Genomic DNA, 22,588 nt, shown 5'->3' on the forward strand with positions numbered 1-22,588 from the left:
TCATATGAGGAAAAAATTCAAAATAAACATTTGGAGATGGGCAAACCTAACTCAAAATTTGCTTCCTTTTGTTCCCCAAAACTTAATATGTGAAGATTCTGCTTTTAAAAAACACTTCTAAATATCAAGAAAAGATGCAATTAAAATATGAATAATCTGATTACCCCATTGAAAAATTATCATAATAGAGTGTTGTGCTCCTAAACTATGTATGCTCAGCTTTCTATGGAAGTGACAGCAGAATCAATTAAAATGTACCATAGATACAGAAAAGACAAGAATGAGAATAGCCCCTGCCCTCAAGGAATTTACATTTCACTTATATTCAAACCTAATCCCGATCCATTATAAACTAATTTTTATTTAGTATGCACAATTTTCTAAACTATTTAAACAGTAATACAATAATCAGTTACATAAAATTATTTGAATATGATGTGAAATCATTGTACTGTGGAAAAGTTTTATTTGTTGCAAGAAGTGAAGCTTAAGGACTTTGGAGAAAGGTTTTCACAGGCATCTTTGTTGAAATTTGGGGGGCAGGGGTAGGCTCACTTCAAAACTGTTTAAGGAATCAATTCAGAGGTATTTGCTTATTTCTAATCATTGTCAATTTCCCTGTGCAAAGTGCAGGATTAAAGCTCAAAATGTTGGTCTTTGTGCAAGGTTGGAAGTTAGTATAGTTAGTATACACTGCACCAAAATTAAGTGATTTAATATTTTTGCACTGCTTTTCCCAGTAAGTTGTGTAGTGATTTGGATGTAATTGGCAGCACATTGCAAGTGTAAATTAATGAAGGTAAAGGACCATAAATGGTCTGTTTATGTAAACTACCAACCCCAGGAGGCAAAGGCAGAAACATCTACAGAAAATTCTGCAAGAAAGATCTTTTTCAAGTAGACATGCCATGTTCCCACCTGAAAGGATTGAACACAGAGAAAGATTTCTTGACATTTATTGATTTAGCAACCTTGGCTTCCCTGCACTGTTAATGTCAGTATTGAAAATAATGAGTAAAGAATAGCAAGATTGACCTCTATGGATTGCTATCTATTCACTTATCATTGTAGAATTGAATAAATTCTTGTGTTGGCTTACTTGATGTGTATTATGAGTGAACGTAGAAGTCATCTGATAAAAATATCATTCCCCTAGAACAAAGAAGCTGTTCATTGTGGTCAATGTTGAGATTTTAAGTGTAGGAGGGTGGATGAATGAAGGAATAATTTCCATTCCATAAGAAAATGAAAGGATTTTCAAATCTCAATTTTGTTCTCTCTGCACTTCTAGTATATGCAAAATTTATATGTCTACACTGCCCTCCTGTTATATTTTGTTTGCACATAATGCAAATGTTAAAAAAAAACAGTGTAGATATAACTGAAGTGTGTCATTGAACCCAACAATCTTCCTGAATGGACCTCAAATAAGCAAGCACAATTAGAAATTGTCCAAGCAAAATTTTCAAATATTTTCCCCAGAAAGTTGTGGCTGTTTTCCAGCATAGTTATTTCCTCCTTTTATCTAAGATCCATTATGCTTTTCATTTAGTTCTTAATTTCTGCTTCCATTAAGGAAATTTAAAGCGATAAGTATTGCCTTTTCCAAAGTATCTCATGCTTCAAGTTCTTTTTCTCTGTTCTTTTATTTTTCTTCTCTGATGTATTCTTCTCTTTCATTTCCTTTCCATCCACCTAAGGGGAGAATAGAGTGAACTACAAAGAGAAACTGGAGTAACAAAAACCAAAAACACCCTTTAGAGATGCTGAAACTGGTTGAATCATTTTTATGATATCTCTGCCCAAGATCACTTCATGCATAGGGAGCAGAAAATATATTTTAGGAAGACGTAATTATCATTGATGTCCAGTCTTTTGCACGTCTCTTCAGTTTTTATAGTTCTGTCCCTATATGGAGAACACTTCTTAGTGCAGAGTCTTTCAGTGCTATTAATGAAAGGTAATAAAGGAGAAGATAATAACTTTCCTTGAGAAGACAAAAAAAGCTCATGGGTGCTTCATATCTTGATTTTAATACCTTTCATCAGATGTTATCCTGCCTCTCTTCTTTCAGTATTCACTAATCAGTTTCTATTCAACTCAACTAACATCTTAACCAAAAAAAAAAAAAATTCACTGAAGCAATACCTTAGCCTCTTATTTATTACATACAAACTTATATTTCTTCTGGACCTTGGATTCACAGGGCTATAGGCAGATCTTTTAACTACAAATAAAGACTCACATTGATTTTTCCGTTGAGAAGGGCAGAAGACAAATGTATTTTCTCCTCAATCTTACAAAGCAAATGACATTAATTATAAGCACTTAAAAATGAGACAACATGAATTATCACTCTTTTGACTGGACCAAGGAAGGACAAAATAAGCTTGTTTTTTCCAGTTTGGAATTTGAGTTTTAGTAAAATTAATTAAAAACATAAATTCATTTAGTGAAAACGTAATTACCTGAATGCAGCTTCATTTGCCAAGAAGAGTTGAAACAAGGCTGTATATATTTGAATCTTCATTACCTGCTAAGAACTGGACTTTCCCTTTGATGCACCAAACCAGTGACCCCCGTGGGGAGCAGTATCTTCTAGGAGCAATCTGAGTGTATTTGGATATTAAATTTGGAAATTTAGTAATTTGTTTGGACAATTAGATTCTGAAACTATGTAAATATGTAGAAGTTTAATCAGCAGAGTAACCACAAGCAAATAGAAACAATGAGAGGGTCAAATATCATTTGAGTAGAAAACATGAACCCACTCCACCCCTCTAACATTTCCAAAATTCACCTTCTCTTTGGGTTGCATCTGTGACATTTGTAAATAACATTTGATTTTGTGGTTATTGTTTTATAACCTTTTGCATTTCTGAGAAACGATGGTAGGGAGGGGAATCAACCCAATCTCAGAAACATCTCTGTTGCTACAATGCACTTTGCCTGGATATGAATCCCTTACGTGTTTGCAAATTATATATGATTTGAATGGTTAATACAGGAGAACCCAGTGCACCCAAACTGGAAGGGCAGATGGGAGAAGATGGAAACTCTATTAAAGTGAACTTGATCAAACAGGATGATGGAGGATCCCCCATCAGACACTATCTGGTCAAGTACAGAGCGGTGAGTATACTTCCCCCTTCATCTTTTCTTGACTTCTTATCAGTAACTTATTCTCTCAGATCAAACAAGGATCTTTTTTAGAAGAACTTGATGAAGATGCAGGGGAAGGGAAAAACACAGAATGGGTTTGGATTACTAATGCATTTAAAATCTTTTGATTAGAACTCAAACTTTTTGAAAAATAGGGATTATTTTTTTTCTTCATACCCACAGTGTTTTGTATAGTGCCTAGAATATAGTAACTGTTTGATAAATTGATTGTTAGGTTGATTACATAATTTGAACTTTCAATAACAAGAAAACTGTGTATTGTTTTACAAAAGTGTTATCTTAATTCTCAAACCATCTTCTAAAATATTCAGCAAAATTTTTATTTTCTTTTTATGCAAAACATTTAGCCTATTTATTAAGATAATATAAGTAACCTGAAGTCTACAATTTAGGATATTCATCATTGGTTTCCCTTTGGCCATAGACCATAGCCACAAGTTTCACCTTCCCCCACTAGTTTACCCTCATGCACCCTCCTACTGGTTTCAGCATAGTAGTACTGGCTTTCCCTAACCCTGAACTTTAGTTGAATCTTAGGTGCCTGCCAGACTTGAGAAGTAAATGAACCTTCCTTTGGTTTCTTTGTATAATGAGGAGTAAAGAACTAGACTAGAGTCAGTGTTGATAGAATGTCAATAGAAAATGTAAGCTCCTTGAAAACAGGAATTTTTCATTTTTGACTTTGTATCCCCAGCCCAGAGTAGTAGGTACATAATAAATGCCTTTTGATTAACTGATTGATTTTACAGTAACAGGAGTGCATTTTATGTAAAATTTCATTTTCTGATTTCTTTGCCTTTAGGAATATCACTGAGGAAACCCAAAAGTTTAGTAAGAGAAGAGAGAACTCTTCATTTAAACTTCTTAGCTCACAGGAGTACTCATGGACTGTCCCTCCAGTTTTCTAAGTTACTAATTGTCAGATGTGAGCTTCTAAACAATGAAAAGTTTAACTAGGAAATCTCCCCTCAGCAATCCATGGTGATAAGCATTGAGAAGTACAGGACAGTAAGCTGGTAGTTCCTCATTGCCACCTCACCAAGCCTGGTTAAGTAACACCTTATCTTGCACAGAATGAGGATGGTTTAGCCATTGATTAATCAGAAAACATCTTGATGCAGTTGGGAAAACATTGGGTTTGGAGTTAGAGAACCTGGGTTTGGATCATAGCTCTTCTAATTACTATCCATGTGGTATTAAACAAAAGTATTGTGTTGATAGATAAGAGTAGATTTGAAATTGGAAGACCTAGTTTCAAACTTAGCTTGGCCACAGACTGTCAGAGAAATCACCTCAGCTTCCTCACATGTAAAATGAGATGTTTGGACACAATAACAACCTCTTAAGGTCTCTTCCAGTTCCTAAATCATTTGACAACTTTGGGCATCAATTTCCTCATTTTTAAAATGAGATTTAGACTAGATGATTTTTCAGATTTCTTTCAAGATTATGTCTATTTATTTAAGGCATCCCATAATAGCCATGCATAAAAGCCAGGAACGTTCAGACATTTCTGTTATACATCCTATCTTTAATGAAATCCAGCTCCTCCTCCCCCTCACATATTTGCATTTGTTACCATACTTCATGTCTTGGCATGGCAGTACATTAATGATGTTTACTAGAGAAAAAATATGCCTGTATACACATGTCTATCACACACATACATATATGTGTATATATATATACATATATATAACAGATTCCTATAAATGTTTATATATATAAACATTTATATGAATCTGTTTTATTCCCTATTAAAACTGGACAATGTAATGTGTGATGATATATTCCAAGTCTGGCTGACAAAAAGAATTAGCTGAAGCTCTTCCTCATTAGCCCCAATAAAATTAGCATTCTCCTCATGTCATCTCCTACAACAAAAGGCATGAAATGTCTGCCACTGAATTTCCAAAGATATCTTGACAATTCATATGGAAAATTGTTTCACAGGAAGATGATTTCATGGTAAGATGACATCCTTTCCTACTTAACAGCTTCAGTACTGGTAGCAAACCGAAAGAAAAATGAAGCCATTCATTCATTCATTCATTCAACTAGATCTCTGTGGGCTACATATTGATTTGGTTTTAAAAACATAATGTTATGTATTTTTATTTATTTTGTAAAATATTTCCCAATAACATTTTTATCTTGCCTTTGTATCCCCATCCCAGAGTAGTAGGCATTTAATAAATGCCTTTTGATTAACTGATTGATTTTACAGTAACAAGAGTGTATTTTTATGTAAAATTTCCTTTTCTGATTTCTTTAGGGATATCACTGAGGAAACCCAAAAGTTTAGTAAGAGAAGAGAGAATGATAAGGAACTCTTCATTTGAACTTCACAGCTTATAGGAGTGCATATGGAAGGGAACTATCCCTTCAGTTTTCTACATTATGAATTATCAGATATAAACTTCTAAACAATCTAAAACTTAACTAGGAAACCTGACCTCCTTAGCAATCCATGCTGATAAGCATTGAAAAGAGGTACAGTATAGTAAGCTGGTAGTTCCTCATTACCTCCTCACCAAGACTGGTTAAATGACCCCATATCTTGCACAGAATGAGGGTTTGTCAGCCACCCTATGTTTGACTCCTCTGAGCTATAGGAAAAAGGACAATCAGTCTGAATTTCAGCTTTCAACTTTTTCTACTCCTCGCGTATTCATCACATATTTAGTTTGTACCTAATTTTGTACTAGGTACTGTGGATCAAATAAAGCTATAATACCTTCTGAGAAATATGCATTATTAAAAAATCAAAAATCCTGAGGAGGTAGGTGATACATTTGAGTAAAGTGTCTATTGCCTTTAAACCTTATTCCAACAGTGATGAAGTGTGAGGAATTTATTTACTCGATTCTGATCACATAGTCTCCTGTCCAGGCACAGAACCCATGGATGGTTCCAGAAACTACTGGTGGTTCCCTAGGCTAAGACTAGGGAGAATATCCCACAAGATAAAGGGAACATAACTACCTGTCATCACCTCCTATTTAGTAAATTGAAATGACTTCCCTGATTTCTGTTGAGCTGTGGCCAGCCTTTCCAGGAAGATAATGAGCAAATCTGTCCTAGAATCAGCAACAAAATGAATTTATCCAGAGCAGGCCTTCTCTGCCCCATTTTCCTACTAGAGATTGGAACATTTCCATTCCATTTCCCTCTTGGGATAAATGTAGAGTTACTGTTTCGTTTCTACATCTCAAATATTTAAAATCTAGACACTTTTATGTGTCAAGGATATGAAGTGATTCAAAAATCATAGGGAGCCTGGACAAGGACTAGGGATAGGCCTAAAGAAACTCAGTGAGAGATAAGGTATTTGTTCCATTCCCCTCATGGCTCATACCAAGTGCCCACTCAGCATTCCAGAGTGCAACTCAGTATGAATGTGTGTGGCAGGAATGGAAAGGGTGGGGTAGTGTCAAAACACAGATGCTGGCCATATGGTGCTCATTTTATTTGCAAACAACATTTAAAATTTAAAGAGTAAAGACCACACTCCTTTTTAACTCTTTTGTTCCAATGGATACCTTTCACTTCAAAGACACTTGTCCATTTGTCTTTCCAGGACTAAAGCTATCTATTGCCTTGTATCTTTTTTTTGTTCCTTTGGCCCAGAAGTTGTCTTCAGAGTGGAAACCTGAGATCAGACTCCCCTCAGGTAGTGACCATGTCATGCTCAAAGCCCTGGAGTGGAATGCAGAGTATGAGGTCTTCGTGGTGGCTGAGAACCAGCAGGGGAAATCCAAGGCAGCTCATTTTGTATTTAGGACGTCTGCACAGCCCACAGCTATCCCAGGTATAATACAACCACTGCTTTTCTTCTTGACCTGCTTTGAATTAATGCAAAAATGCTGCAACCCCTAATGTGCCTGAACAACCCTGACAACTTGCTTGCTTAAAGCCATTCTCATAATCGGTTGCCCATGCAAAGCTTAGTTTTGCCTTGTACATAGCTATGTAATAGTACATTGAGTGTCCTCCAGATAAGCTTGTCCAGGCATCCTGGGGAAAATAATTCCATTCTGAGTGTAAGGATTGACTTTCGTCTTACTGCTCAATCTGATGTAAAGTCAATCAAAAATTATTCATTAAATACCTACTCTGTTAAGCACTATGGATAAAAACTTTAAATGATACAAAGTCTTTTCATCCAAGGAGTTTCTAATGAAATAATCCAGGAGACGTTTTCAAGTAAGGAAAAAACCATAGCTTCACAGTAGGCTTGAAAGTCACTAAAGGTGACTTTGGCAAAAATCATTTACAGAAGCCAAGTCAGAACTACTAGAGTCATGTCTTATCTGACATTCTGTCCCAAGATAACATGACTGTTTTCATGAATTGTTTGATACTTCCATTTTCTGTACAATTTTGATCAAAATAATACTTATTTTGATGGCATGAAGGGAAAAAAAGAGACAGCTTACATAAGTTAAGTTCCCTCTGCTATAGTTGTTTATGTAGGGGGAAAAAGATAAAATTAAACAATTGGAAACAGAGCAAAGAGTAAGACATTTGCAACCCAAAACACTGTCAATTCGAAGAAATTAAATCAGGTCTGATATATCAGGGTGGAAGCACTTCTCCCAGGAGAACTTAATTGGCCTTGTAGAGTTGATAGACCTATCTCCAGGAAGCCAGAAACAAGCCTAAACAGAGAAGTAGAGTAGTTATGATCTATGGCCCAGGTACCTTTTTTTTAAATTCTCTCCCCTTGACCAAACACTCACAGAGCAGAAAGGCTATTTCAGAAATCACTTATAGATATTTATTGATCATGTAAATACACAAGGAAGATAGATGAGAAGGAGACAAGACAAGGCAAAGACAAGACAAGGCTTCTGCCTTGTTTCCCTTATGCAAGAGCAAATGGATCTTTCTCTTTGTAGAAATCTGATGCTTCTGTCTTCCTTGCCCTGTCCATGATGCTTACTGAGGTAGTTGGCCTGTTTGGCTCGTCTCCCCCTCTTGGAGAGAGGAGGACTAGTTGAAATGGGGCAACCTGAGGTAAGAGGCTCCACCTGGGTAAATGGAGCTCTGTCAGGCAGATTCAACAGCTGGGCAAGTGTTTTCTACAGATGACTTGTGGCATGAATGCGTGTGTCAGGAGAATGTGTGTGGACCTCCATGGTATGGAAACATTCATCTGCCTCCACCTCTACCCAGTCAAGAGGACTCATGTAGAGTGGTAACAATTCTGTAGACTGTGCTAAGACATCAAAACTCTGAGAAATTTGTCATGGCTTCCTTATTGCCTGCTTTTTAAAGTTTTTAAAAAAAAACATTATACAGAACATTGAGTAGATTCAGATCCAGCCTTTCCTTTAGTCCCTTCTCTCTAGTTCCTTTGTTGATCTTTCCTTGAAATCAGTAGCCTGGGATGAGTGCCTAGAGGTTTCAACCATGCTGATGCTGAAGCTATATTCTGGATGAATCTTGCCTAGGCATTTGGGTAGTCAGAACTGTGAAGCAATGTGGAGGCATCAAAGGCGAAAACTGATAACAGAAAGGCATATTTCTGTGTAAGAGACATTGCCAGGGGGTAGAATCTTCTGTCACTAGTAAAATTTTGATTGGACACCTGTTTTTTGTTGCCCAGTGTCAGCTCTGGAGACATAGAGGAGTTTGGGGTTCTATTAAAACCAGGATATCCAGGAAAATGAAAAGATTCCATAGTGAGGTCGTAAGACAAAGTCAGTAGCTTTCTTCAATATGTAAGGGTTTTCCTTCCTGTTGAGATGGATTCTAAAGATCACAAGTTTTTACTATGCTGAGGTCAACCCTCTAAGGCTGTGAATAATGTCATGAGGTTCCATATCTCAACTATGACATCTTCTGTCAATCTTCTGAGTGTTAGGAGGACCCTTAATGAAACTTAGCTCTTAGATTTGAGCTTTCTGGCTGCTCTATTGCCTTGGGTTATGAGAATATAACCCTGGAATAATCACTGAAACATTTAAGTTTCATCTGGAACAAATTCAATAGTCTCGGATGAGGTTCAGTTCTAGAGTCTACCAGAGTATTTGTTGGTTGCAGTAGAAAGAGTTGATTTCCAGGTAAAACAGCACTTTACCTGTACCTGCATTTCATTATGACATGCAATGCAAAACTCTAAATGCATCTCTACCTGAATTTGCCATGTAGAGATGGAAAGTATTAAGTACAGGCTATGACTATAAGCCTCTTGGTAGTTGCACTGTCTGTTTCTAAAGGCCTTTAACTTCATAAAACATAACATTGTCCTTGAAAGTACCAGCTGATCACGGTCTTACATTTTACATTTGGAGCCTTCTGTTTCATCATTTTAATTTCATTTGCTAGCTAACTCCTAATCCCTCAAATTAACCCCGCTGTGCTGCTTCAGGCATTGCTGAGCTTCTGAACTGGCCTTTTGTTGTGGTTACTGCACTGAACTCTTTTCTAACCTTTGTCATTTTAATTTACTAAGTTAAATTAACCTTTAATTCTTATGTTTTCTATATTTGACCTAATTTTTTTTCTTTTTTATCTATTTTTTCTCTTTCTGTCTCTGCCTTCTCTCTCCTCCTCCTTCCCTCTTCTCTTCCTGTGTCTATCGTCATACATGTCACCCCGGACGTCACTGGACATCCCCACTGCCACATGCACCAACATTTGTTTTAAAACAACCACATCCCCCTGGGGAATCATTGTTTGACACCTGCAGCAACCTTGGGCGGCTCCTCAGCCTCGTACACCTTTGTCTCATTGCTTCTCTCTGCAGTGACTGTTCTTTTGCTCTGTTAGAAACTTGGGGAGGGGGGGCAGGTGGGAAATCAAATTTGCTTAAAAGCTCAATCCCTACCAAGGCATGAAAATGGATAATATCCTCTTTGGAAGACCAGGTCAATACAGCACCCATGACAAACACAAACAAGCATTCTTTTGGAAGATGAAGGTTTTTGCAATGAGGAAAAAGATTTATATCCACGAATTTTACCATTCATTAATAGATTATTTTGTGTTGCTTATAATGAATCTGCCCCTTCTTATATAGGTAAAAAAAATTCATCATTGGCCCTTTTAAAAAGAAATCACATGAAAGTACAATATTTTGTGCAGGTCTATATAAATTTTTCCATGCTTGTTACTGATTCCATATTTTTCTCAAACACATAAATAATGTTGCAAAGAGAGTTTTCTAAGGTCTTCCTGACACTTGCAACAGATTTTTTTTGTAACCAACCTTAGTTTCCCTTTTGTTTTCCATGTGATCCCTTAGCCCCCTTTCCACAAAAAGTAGTTGACTTGTTTTTCTTTAAGTGCCAGTTATTAGAAAACAGGCCTTTTTGTTGGGGTGGGGGTCACCTGAACATCCTGCCAACTTGATGAGCTAAATTAAATTATCTGTCTGTCTGTGTAGCAAAGAGTGGATCGAATTAGACAGACGTGAAAAAGAACAGAGGAGATGCTCTAAAAAACATTTTAAGCAGTTCCCCAGGCCTGGAGTCTAAAACTAGAACTAGAACAGACAGGGCCCCAATAGTGATATTCTCAAAGAAGTTTTGTAAAGTGTTTGTCTAATGTTCTGGGTGACTCTCCTCCCCCATGCATCACGGATTAACAGAAAGCAACAGTATTTACCCTCTGCTTCTAGGATATCAGGGCAATTTTGCTAGATTATTTCTTGAAAAATTAAGTCTAGGCTCTTTTCCTGGTTATGACCTTCAGATAGTCCTTTAATTTTTAAATTATCTCTTCTGGATATGTTGTCCAGGTCAGTTGTTTTTCCAACAAGATATTGCACATTTTCTTCTAGTTTTTAATTTTTTTAGTTTTGTTTTACTGTTTCTTGGTTTCTTACATTCTGGAAGAAATGATTTTCTTCAAGAACTTTTCTTAATCTACAAATTCAGTTTTTTAAGGTATTCTTTTCATCATTGAATTTAAGAACTGTTATTTATCCTGTTATTTTCTTCAGTATTTTTATATCTCCTTCACTAAGCTGCTGACTTGATTTTCATGATTTTTCCACATCATTCTCATTCCTCTTCCATGTTTTTCCCCTTCCTCACTTACCTGATATTCATAATCTGTTTTGAGCTCTTCCTTAGTCTGAGAAAAATTCTTAATGTTCTTGCATGGTTTGGATAGCAAAGTTTTGATTTTAATCATCTCCTGAGTGTGCATTTTGATCCACTATGGGGTCAAATTGTCTATGGACAGATTTTTTTTTCTCTTGTTTGTTTATTTCTCCATTCTATGACTCGATTTTAACTCTTTGTTAAGTCTTCCAGGGTGGAAGACACATGTTTCCAAGCTTATGAGAGGTTTTAGTACTCAACCCTAACCAGGAACCATGGTTCCTTCAAGGTCTTATGAGAGGCTCTGACGACTCTTCTGACCTATGCTCTGGTTTGTGGATGACCATACACTCCTCTCTACCCCGGAAGGTCCCTGTGAGGAAGGTCCCTGCTCTGCTATGATAGTATGGAGTCCCAGACTACTATTTGAATCTGATTAGGGCAAAGCATCAGAGTCTGTCCCAGGGATAACAGAGAGATCTCTGCAGTCTCCCCCGAATTCCTTACAGTCCATGGGCTGAGTACTCTGGAAACAGCTGCTACATGGCTCTATATGTTCCCGGACCTGGGCTGTGCTAAGGCCTATGCTGACCTGGGTTCTGTGCTCAGAGAGTTTTCCATTCACCTTCCAAGCTGTCCTTAGCAATTCCTGGAGTGAGAGGTCTGTAAACCACCTCCACTGCACAGACCCAGACACCCCTAGGGCCCCAGACACCCCACTAGCCATCCCAGATGGCTGGGCCAGTTTGCTCTAGGAGATGGCAAGGCCCAGGCTGTACTATGACCCTTTCCAACCCCAGTTGAACAGACCCTTTCAGCAGATCTTTCAAGTTGTCTTGGGCCAGAAAATTGTTTTACTCAGTCTTTCTGTGATTTCTACCATTCTAGAATTTTGTTAGAGTCATACATTTTAAGCTATTTGGAGTGGTCCAGGGAGATTTTATGGGATTTCATGCCTTTACTGCACCATCTTGGTTCCACTCCTAATAACTTTATCTTCTTAGGAAAGACACAATCCTAATTTTGTACAATGTCCTCAACTGCAAAATGGGAATAATAATAATATCTTCTTTTCAGGGTTGCTTTGATAATATTTGTAAAAAAAATCATGTAGTGGGCATTATGTATGTGATTATTCTCTTCCTTCTTCCCATCTTAACTTTTTATACAAAGGCTTTTCTGATTATCTTAAATTTTAGTAATCATAGCCTTCTTAAATTAGCTTCATCTGGTACTATTCTAGTTTCCACTTTATTTGATGGGTCATAGAGTTAATAATAGGCATGAAAGAATCTTCTAAGACTATGTTATTTAATCCTCTCATTCAATAGGGGAGGAATCTGAATTCTCTTGAGGTTAAGAGACTTGTCCAGTCATGTAATGTAAGAAGTCATTCAGTCAACAAGTATTTACTATATATGACAAAATATATGGCATAATAATGCTAAGTGTTTCATTACAAAAAATGGCAAAAATATTGTCCCTCAATTCAAGGAATTCATGATATAATATAATTATAAGGTAAATATATAAAATTATATTTTAACCCAGTTCCTCAGACTTCTTTTCTCATTGTTTCTCAAAACTATTATTTTCATTAATTTATATATTACATAGTTTAACAGAATATAAGATCCTTGAGGACAAGAACAGTTTTACTTTCAATCTTCCACGATCAGTGACTTTTACAAAATGGGTCCATAATAAATATTTGTTTAATTGAAGCAGGCTATTGAATTCCCTCCATAAATGAACAAATTAACAGTGAGTCACATTGGTTTGGCTTAATATCTACCAGAAGTAAATTAGCTAATTCTTTAATTCTGTATTATTAATTTTATCTTGACCATAAAAATAAAAGAATTCAATCCAAAGATATAAGTAAAAACTTTTTTTGACTAGGTTGCTTAGCAAATTCCTAGGCTGACATCTCATCAGAGTATCAAAGTTATCCTAGATCCTTTAGAGAATCTGTAAAATTTAAATGACTACAAGTAAAGATCTGACAACTGATTGTGTGCTTTGTATCTAAGAACTAGTCTTACTAAAAGCAAAGGGGCTTATAAGTAGAAGCTGGTTTAACATATGATAATTTTTTCCCTCAAACTACAACACCCCAAAAAACTAACTCCTAGGGGCAGCTAGGTGGTACAATGGATAAAGCACCAGTCTGGGAATGAGGAGGACCTGAGTTCAAATTTGAATTCAGACACTTAATAATTGCCTTAGCTATGTGACCTTGGGCAAGTCACTTAACTGCTTTTCCTTAAATAAATTAAAAAATAATAACTACTAAATTAGGGAATTTTGATTTCTTCTGGTGAAAAAAGTATTATTGTTTGTCCTTCATTCTTGATGAGGACTATGATATCAGGAAGGTGATGCCATCACTTGTAAGTGAATTGGAATCAAGTGAAGGAGGGATGTGCAAAAGTTACCAGCCTCAACTAAAAGTTGCCTCACTTTCTCCTCAAGAGCTATTTGGGACCATTGGCAATATATAAATTAGGATTATTAGAATTGATCCAGAAATCTAAGGGAAGAATTGTCTTTTACAGTTAAAGTCTTTCCCAGTTTCAATTTGACTGAAGTAATGCCCATTCAATAATTAAGACTAAGTAAAAAAATAAAACAAAGAATGGCCTCTTTAACCAAATAAAAAGGAAAAAAAAAAACATCAATCTGGGAAAGGAAGTCCCTCAGGGTTTCTGATCAAAAAAGGAAAAAAAATGTTATTTACATTTACTTTGAGTCATCAGGACCCCAACAAAGATCAAGTGGAGGTTGGACTGGATTCTATTGTTAATCAAAGAGAGTCAGAGTGAATTGACTTTAAGGCAAAGTCCTAAGTAAGATATATAGCTCATAAACCGCAAGATATCTTGCAATATTTTAGAAATTAAAATTTGAGTTCTTTGGGGAAAGCAGCAATAGGTTAAGGTAATATAACCTATGTGGATCAAGAAAGAGGAGGGAGGAGAGGAGAAAATCAGAGAAGAGAAGGAAGAAGGAAGGAAGGGCGTAAGGGAGGAAGGAGAGAGGGAAGGAAAAGAAGAAAGATGGAAGAAAGGAAGAGAAGAAGGAAGGGAGAAGGGAAAGAATAAAGAGAAGAATGAAGATGGGAAGGAAGGAACTGCATTTCCAAACTAGAGTTGGCCCATTGGTTCCTGAGGGGGGTAGCACATACTATTCACAGGTGGTTTTTTTACCTTCATTTTCCAAAAGGAGCATAACTTCAGGAATGCGATATTATAAACTGCAAATGAAGGAAGACTCTGCCAAGTTATAAGCCTCATTTTTCCTCTGGAACCATTTTGTTGCAATAGTCAGAAATTGATCAGTCCAGCGATCAGACAGGAATTAGGAAGAGTGGAGATGGCCTAGTATGCAAGGCAAAAATAAGGTTAAATGAATTTTCCAAAGTCACAGAGCAATTAAGTGTCAAAGTGAACTAAGGTCCACCTGATTTCAGGGTCAGTATACCACCTAACTTGGAATCTGCCTTGTATTATGTAATTACTTGTGCATTTATTCTACCACACAAGCAGAATGTGAGTTCCTGAAAAGAAGACCCTGTTTCATTTTTGTCATTATAAATTGTATCACCTACTACAATACACTTGATGCAGTTAATTATTTAAATGATTGGTTCTTAGGAGAGATTTCATTTCAAATTTTGACTTCCTCCATCTGCCCACACAACACTAACAATACCACCAACAAATAATTAAATTCTAAAACATTTTGCTAAAATCTTGTTAAATTTGAAAATATGCTGTTTATGTATTTTTATCTTAGTAATATCACTGTCTTTCTATGGGTGAACATTTATGGATACTATGCTTATTTTCATAAGAATTACTAGATAAAATGAATTTAAATTATCTTTAGCTCTTCATTCTAACAAATTTCATTATATATATCAAAATGTTATGAATTTGACTTTATTATTTCTTGCCATTATCTATATGTCTAAATATGGAATGGTAATCTATATCATACATTTTACCAACAATGTTTTTTTTTTGAAGATGTCCAATGACATCATGGGGTGATGTCTTTACTTGTGGGTGAATGGCTTTTAGTGAGGCAGAATTGCATGAAGTCATCAGTCTCAATCTCTCTTTCAGAGTCATTGATGTCCAGTGCCAAGAAAACAATTCAGATGAATGGAACTTGTCTCGGATGCAATAGATGGTATTAGAATCTTTATTATCTGAACAAATGCAGAGCCCTTCACACCACTGCTTTGGCTGCCTTCATGAACATTGAAATAAATTATTCTCATCTATTCAATTCACTGAGATAAGTCTTCACATGCTTAAAATAGATATTATCCAAATTCACTAAGGATTAAGGTTTGCTAGTTATCATCAACCTTGTTAGCCCATCCTGAGAGATGGTTTTACCTAAGTGTGACTACTGTGTATATTACATTATTTTGGAGGCACGGGTCAGTTGGATGACAGGATGCCAACAAAATTGGAAGATAAAAACTGAAAAGAGCTCAGCAAGCCCCTCACACAAGGAATTCTATTCCTCCATGAATAACCCATATACTCCAACAATTACTCTCTAGGGGAGTGAGGAATGTATTTGATTAAAGGAGCATCTAGTCTTTTTAATTTGATTTATTTTTAAAATGACATGTAAAACTTAAGTTCAACATTCAGTTTTTAAGATTTTGAATTCCACATTTTTCTACTTCCATCCCTGTCCTCTTCTTACCCTTGAAAGCAAGTAATCTGATATAGACTATCAATGTACAATCATATTAAACACATTTCAATTAGTCATGTTGTTAAAGAAGAGTTAGAACAAAAGGGAAAATCATGAATAGGAAAAAATAACATAAAACAAGTTTTAAATAGTAAAAATAATACCCTGGTATGCATTCAGATTCCTTAGTACTTTCTCTGGATCTGGATGTTATTTTTTATCAGAAGTCTTTAAAATTGTCTGATAATTCTACTCCTGAGAAAAGCTAAATCCATCATAATTGATCATCACACAATATGATTGTCATTGTGTACAGTATTCTGGTTCTGCTCATTTTATATCAGTAATTACCCATGTGAACCTTTCTATATACTTTTGAAATTCACCTGTTCATAATTTCTTTTATAATAAAATAGTATTCCATTACATTTATATATTACAATTTTTCACCTGTTCCTTGATTGATAGGTATACCCTCAATTACCAATTTTTTGCCATTATAGAAAAAGATACTACAAATAATTATATATATATATATATATATATATATATATATATATATATATATATATATATCTTGGTCTCCCCCCCCCCTTTTTATTATCTCTTTTAGATACAGAGCTATTAATGGTTTTGCTGGAATAAAGGATATGCACAAAGTTATATCTTTTTGGACATAGTTCCAAACTACTCTCCAGAATGGCTGGATCAGTTTACAACTCTTTACTCAGTGCATTAGTGTTGCAGTTTTATATCCCCTCCAATATTGATTATTTTTTTTTCTTTTTAACATGTTAGTTAATCTGATAGTTGTGAGGTGATACCTCAAAATTGTTTTAATATACATTTCTCTAATCAATTATTTAGAATATTTTATATGACTCTTGATAACTTTATGTTTTCATCAGAAAACTTACTATTTATGTCCTTTAATCATTTATCAGTTGGAGAATGACTTGTATTATTGGAAATTTGACTGAGTTCTGTGTATACTTTAGAAATGAATCCTTTATCAGAAATGCCAGCTGAAAAAAATTGTTTCCCTAGTTTTCTGCATATGAAGCCTCTAGTCTTGACCATTTTCATTTCGAAAGTTAAGAAACAGAATTATAGCAGAAAAGTAGAAGAATTTCTATAGATTTTACCTGTTCTATAAAATCATAAAGGAACCTCAATAAGAAATAATTTTAAAATATTTTCCTGATAATATAAGAAATGAAAACATTGTTAAAAGTGGGGAATCTTTGGACATTTGAAGATTAATAGGAGTTATTTTCAAATGGTCAAAGAAAAATTTCTTTAGTTGGATTACTATGGCAGTGGGAGGTAAATGTTGTTTCTTTGTTTTATTCTTATCTCCCTTCAGTGTCTACAGCAGGACTCTGTGAACAGCAGAGACATAATAGAAGTTGGTTAATTAATTCAGAATGTTTTCCTAGAAAGGCATAATTTTAGTAGGTCTCTCAGGAGTTCAAGAGAAAATTAAGATATTTAATTTTCAAACACTATAAGGTATTCTTATTGTAAATAATATTGAAACAAATAAAACTGCCTAGCTTATAATGGTAGTCTATATTTAGATTTTTTTACACCAAACTGAATAAGAGCTTGGAATTCCTGAATCAGACCCATCTGCTCACAAAAATATAAAGTTCACGACTCATGGAATGTAGGTTGAACAATCAAATAAAAACTTTTTTTGGTTAATTAGAACATGTAAATTTCAGGGTCCTTCTTTTCCTACTGACTGATCAATAGTGCAAATCCAGATAACAATTTATGGGGTACATTCTTCCAGATTTCTATTATCTTTTATGTTATCTGCCAGCAGGAAAAGCAAACTGAAGTATGATATTTCATTTTCCTTTCTGTTCCTGCTATTGAGCAACTGAAGGTAGTCAGCCCCAGGATATCACAATTCCATTATAATAGCTTTACTATGATTAAAGCTTCTGCGAAAGTTTCATTAATGTAACCATAAATTTATTGGAAGTCAAAATGGAATATTTTGTTTTCTATGTGTTTATTAACTAATGTTTCAATTTTGTTCATACTAAAATGTTCTGTTTTTGAAACATTTTTATGGTATTTAAAACAAATTTTTGTTATTTCCCAGGACATTTAAAATTGGGTAACATATTTTCTCACAAATTATATTAGTCCAAGTATTATTGATGGCTTCAGGGATTGATGCAATTACTTTCAAAACAAGAGAGAACAATGTTAGAAAGTTATGGTCATTTGAACTCAATCAGGTAGAAGAAAATTTATTCATTTAATTTTCTATTTAAATGAGATTAGATACAAAATGTGGCACTTATACATTTGAGGAAAACATTGGAAATTGGTCACATCATCATTCATATTCATGCAAGAGAAAAAGGAAATCATAATATGCAACTGGCAATCAAAATGTCTATGCAAATATAAATAGCATATTTTCCAAAATCAGAAATTCCTATACTTCCAGGATCCCTCCTATAAGGACTGTCCATGTATCAGTCCAAAATCTATTTTAAAAGTTTGCAAGTATTTGTTTAAATTTATGTTCTTTAGAAATTTGTAAAATCATATTTAGACTTCAACTAATCAAGAAGCATCCAAAAGTTAGAGACTAAACTCTCATATATTCACCTCCCTTGCTTAACTTCTAGGTAATTAATTGGGGTTCTGATATCTCATATGTAAAATATCTACCTAAAGTCTTAATATAATAGTTTAAAACCAGTGAGATTTTTTTAATGCTTTATGTGCTTTAATATTTAAAAAATAAAATTTGCATACCTTATTAATTAGCATCTAGTTCACATAGCAGCCAGTGTGGCAGACATGGAGGAAGGAATAATTGAGTTGAAATTTGATCACAGACATTTACTAGCAGGGTGTTCATGGGCAAGTTTCCTAAACTCTGTTTTCCTCAGTTTACATATCTGTAAAATGGGAATAATAACACCTAGTTCAAAAGATTTCTGTGAGGATCAAATGAGAAAATATTTACAAAGCATTAAGCTTATTATCGGAAAAAAGAATAGGTATATAATGAATGCTGATGTATTAGTTATTATTGTGATCATATTTCCATAATAATTCTGTCATATACTGACCACAAATATAATTATACTTATTTGACAGATGAAAATGAGTCACAGAAAGTTTATGAAATTTAGCCAGATTTCATAGACAGGAAATGTCCAGAGTAGGATTAGATTCAACACTCTTTTTCTGAAGGTCCAAAATGTTTGTTTGGTTGTACTGCTTCTTTATCACTATTTTTGATAATAACATAAATTAATCATATCACTTTCTATATTTTCTTAAAAATTCATGCTGTGCAAACTTTCTGTAATGAATCATTATAAATATGTTTGCTAAACAAGTATTTCTTTATAAGCCTGGATCTGAAAATATTTAGAGGTTAACAAAGAACAACAAAAATGTCTAATTTGTTAGTTGATTGGAGAAAAAACATGTTTTTAGAAAATAGAAAATTAAAACTACTGTATTTGAAATCAGAAATCTGGATGCTTATCCTGGTTTTCTTAATTTATTACTTTTGTCAGATTAATGAATTGATCCCTCTGGCGTCTCAGTGGATTGTGAGAATTCCAACATTTGAAGTGGCATGAGTGTAGATCTGGAGTCAAAGTATAGATACAAATAAGGGTTTAAATCTGGCTTCTATTATTTATTCGGTCAAATTCCATGAAGTTATGATACCTTCAGGCTCAAAATTGTAGATTCAACAATGGAGTAAATGGGAAAAGTACCACATGTTCAAAAATATTCATAACAGCTCTTTTAGTAGTGGCAAAGAATTGGAAATTGAGAGGAAGCCATCAATTGGGGAATGGCTAAACAAGCTATGGTTATAAATACTATGGGATATTATTGTTCTATAATAAGCCATAAATGGTCAAACTCTAGAAAAGCATAGAATGAATTACAGGATCTGATGTTGAGAGAAGGGAGGAGAACCAAGAGAACATTCTACATATTAACAACAACCTTGATGGAAGCAGCACCTCTCAGCAATTCAGAGAGCAAGGATAATGACAGTTGTATTAGATGGGCTATGAACAATGCTATCCTCATCCAGAAGAAGAGAAAAAAAACAAAAAAACCTTGGAATCTGATGAACACTTTATAAAAATTATCTCTTATGTATCTCTTTTTCCTTGATCCTAATTCCTCATACCAAAATTAACTAATCTGTAAATATGTTTATAAAAAATATGTATGTACAATGCTAATATGACTGTTGCCACTGAGGGGAGGGTGGCAGGAAGGGAGGAAGGGAGGATGGAAGGAAATTTTGTGACTTAAAAGTGTAAATGTACATATGGATAAAAAAATAAAGATGCCAGTCAAAAAAATGGGGTTTGAGTACAGAAGAAACATCATGAAGCATCTACTATGTACTGTGTCAATTGTTTTACAAATATCTCATTTGATTAGCATATATATATATATATATGTGTGTGTGTGTGTGTGTGTGTGTGTGTGTATAATTATATTTACGTATCAAACTGGTCTGCTGGTTATATTATTTTTCAAAATTGCCAGTGACTTAAAAGACAATGGGACTATCATGGTGGATAGAAGCAAAAAAAGTACTTCCTCAAGTGAATATTGACCAAAAAAAAGGAATATCAGGTCTCAGATGTTTGACAGCTACATTAATATCATGAAAACTTAAAAGAGCTGGAGGAATAACTTTACAAGGTGATATAATATTTAAATGGGAGATTTATGGAAGGAAACAGTCAAGACTCAGAGAAGATAGGAAGGTGTGTATAAGCCACCTTATGCACCACTGGAGGGATTCTTCACACTAGTGAAATGACAAGTTCTTCAATATATCAAAATGTTACATTTCCATAATTAAAGGGAAGGTGAAACTACTTAGACTAGCAAAATATAGAGGTATATTGAGAATCTTTGCCCATCAATAAGATTGCTTTGTTTGTTATTTTATCAAGCTTCAACATGGAATGATTCCTATGTGAAAGAAATCTGTTATCACTTTAGAAACCTTTCCTTCTGCGCACAAATGTTTATAAATTCAAAGAGCTATATATTGCTTTTTAAGCAGCATGCACACAACTCCTAATTGGCATCAGTAGGAGTACTGTGAAATCAAGGTCAGAATAAGGCAAAGCAATAGAATTCCTGATGTACTATGTTTGGAAAAGGATAATGTAGACAGTACATTTGTATTGTCACACCTCTTTGCTATTTGCTTATGTTTCTATGACCCCTTTCCTTCAAGGAGATTAAGGCATATTGAAAAACTGAAAGTGACACTGCATGTCCATCACTTACACTATGCTCTTTAGAACATCTGTTCTATGATAAAACAGTTTCCCTTCTTCCTCAGTATCTCCCTCTTACATTCCTTTGACTTTCTCTATTAAAGACTGGTACTTTCCAAAGGATAAGATGTTTGCTATTTCCATTTCCATGAATCAAAGGGTTGAGAGCTGCTCTATGATATTTCTAGATATAGGTTCTTCTTCTGGAAATCATCCTTTTCCCTTCAAAGTTCATACATACAATTATTTCAAATTATATCTCCATCTTTCAGTCTTCAAAATTATGTTTCATTTTTTATAAATATTAATTTTATTGCTATGTTTTCCATACCGTAATTTTTCCCTTTACTTTCCTCTGTTTAAAGACCATGCCTTATATAAAGAACTATGAGACAAATGAAAGCAAAGAAAAAACCCAACAAAATCAATCTATATATCAAAAAGTTTTAGTATCGTATTCAATATTTCACACCATTGTACTTATGAGAAAAATGATTGGTTTTACTGCTTGAGAAAAAAAAATATTTTTTTATTTTTTTTTGCAAGTTAAGTGGCTTGCCCAAGGACACAGCTAGGTAATTCCACCTAGTCACCCTAAAATATGCTTTTTAAATCCAAACTTATATGATTAAATTTTGTCCATATCCACAATATCCCTTGATATTGGTATTTATGGAATACCAGAAAAAACAAAAAAAACCCCAAAAAACAAATTTAGACCAAATGAGTAAAAAGAAATACAAAAGGCAAATGAGAAGACTACCTTAAGAAGAACTGGCCAGCTGTAAAGGAAATAAAAAGTTCTCTGAAGAAAATAATTACTTCAAATGCAGAATAGAATTAAAGGAAGTATATGACTTTGTGAGAACTCAGGAAGAAATAAAAATATATTTTAAAAAACCAAAATTAGAAGAAAATGTGAAATATCTCATTGGAAAAACAAGTGAACTTGAAATAAGATTCAGGAGAGATAATTTAAAAATGGCTGGGTTACTTCAAAGTCATCACCAGGAAAACAGTCTAGATTTCATTTTTCAAGAAACAATATAGCAAAATTGCCATGAGATCCAAGAAACAGAAGATGAAATAAAAATTGAACACCTCCTGAAAGATATCCCAAAAGAAAAACTTCCAAGAATATTATAGCTAAACTACAAAACTATCAAGTAAAAGGGAAAATACTAAAATCTAGCAGAAATTACCATGGCTCTGTAATCAGAATTACACTGCATCTGGCAACATCTACACTAAGGGTTCATGGGGCTTGGGAGCTGATATTCCATAAGGCAAAAGATCTTGGTTTACAACAGAGAATCAACT

At 34.5% G+C, this 22,588-nt stretch overlaps 1 protein-coding gene across 5 annotated transcripts in view; it reads left to right on the top strand.

Moving 5' to 3' along the window:
* NCAM1 (neural cell adhesion molecule 1) overlaps positions 1-22,588 on the top strand; it is a 513,914-nt gene that overhangs the window by 413,597 nt on the left and 77,729 nt on the right. For 2 of the 5 annotated variants that reach the window (XM_074216690.1, XM_074216692.1), the window contains exons 14-15: positions 3,008-3,132; positions 6,814-6,994. In XM_074216690.1, the coding sequence (XP_074072791.1) occupies positions 3,008-3,132; positions 6,814-6,994 (306 nt within the window). Of the gene's footprint in view, positions 1-3,007; positions 3,133-6,813; positions 6,995-9,880; positions 10,790-22,588 lie in introns of those variants that run through there. The other 3 variants (XM_074216691.1, XM_074216693.1, XM_074216694.1) reach the window with 2 other exon arrangements.

This window comes from Macrotis lagotis, chromosome 1, assembly GCF_037893015.1.
Source record: "Macrotis lagotis isolate mMagLag1 chromosome 1, bilby.v1.9.chrom.fasta, whole genome shotgun sequence".
Lineage (NCBI taxonomy): Eukaryota > Metazoa > Chordata > Mammalia > Peramelemorphia > Peramelidae > Macrotis > Macrotis lagotis.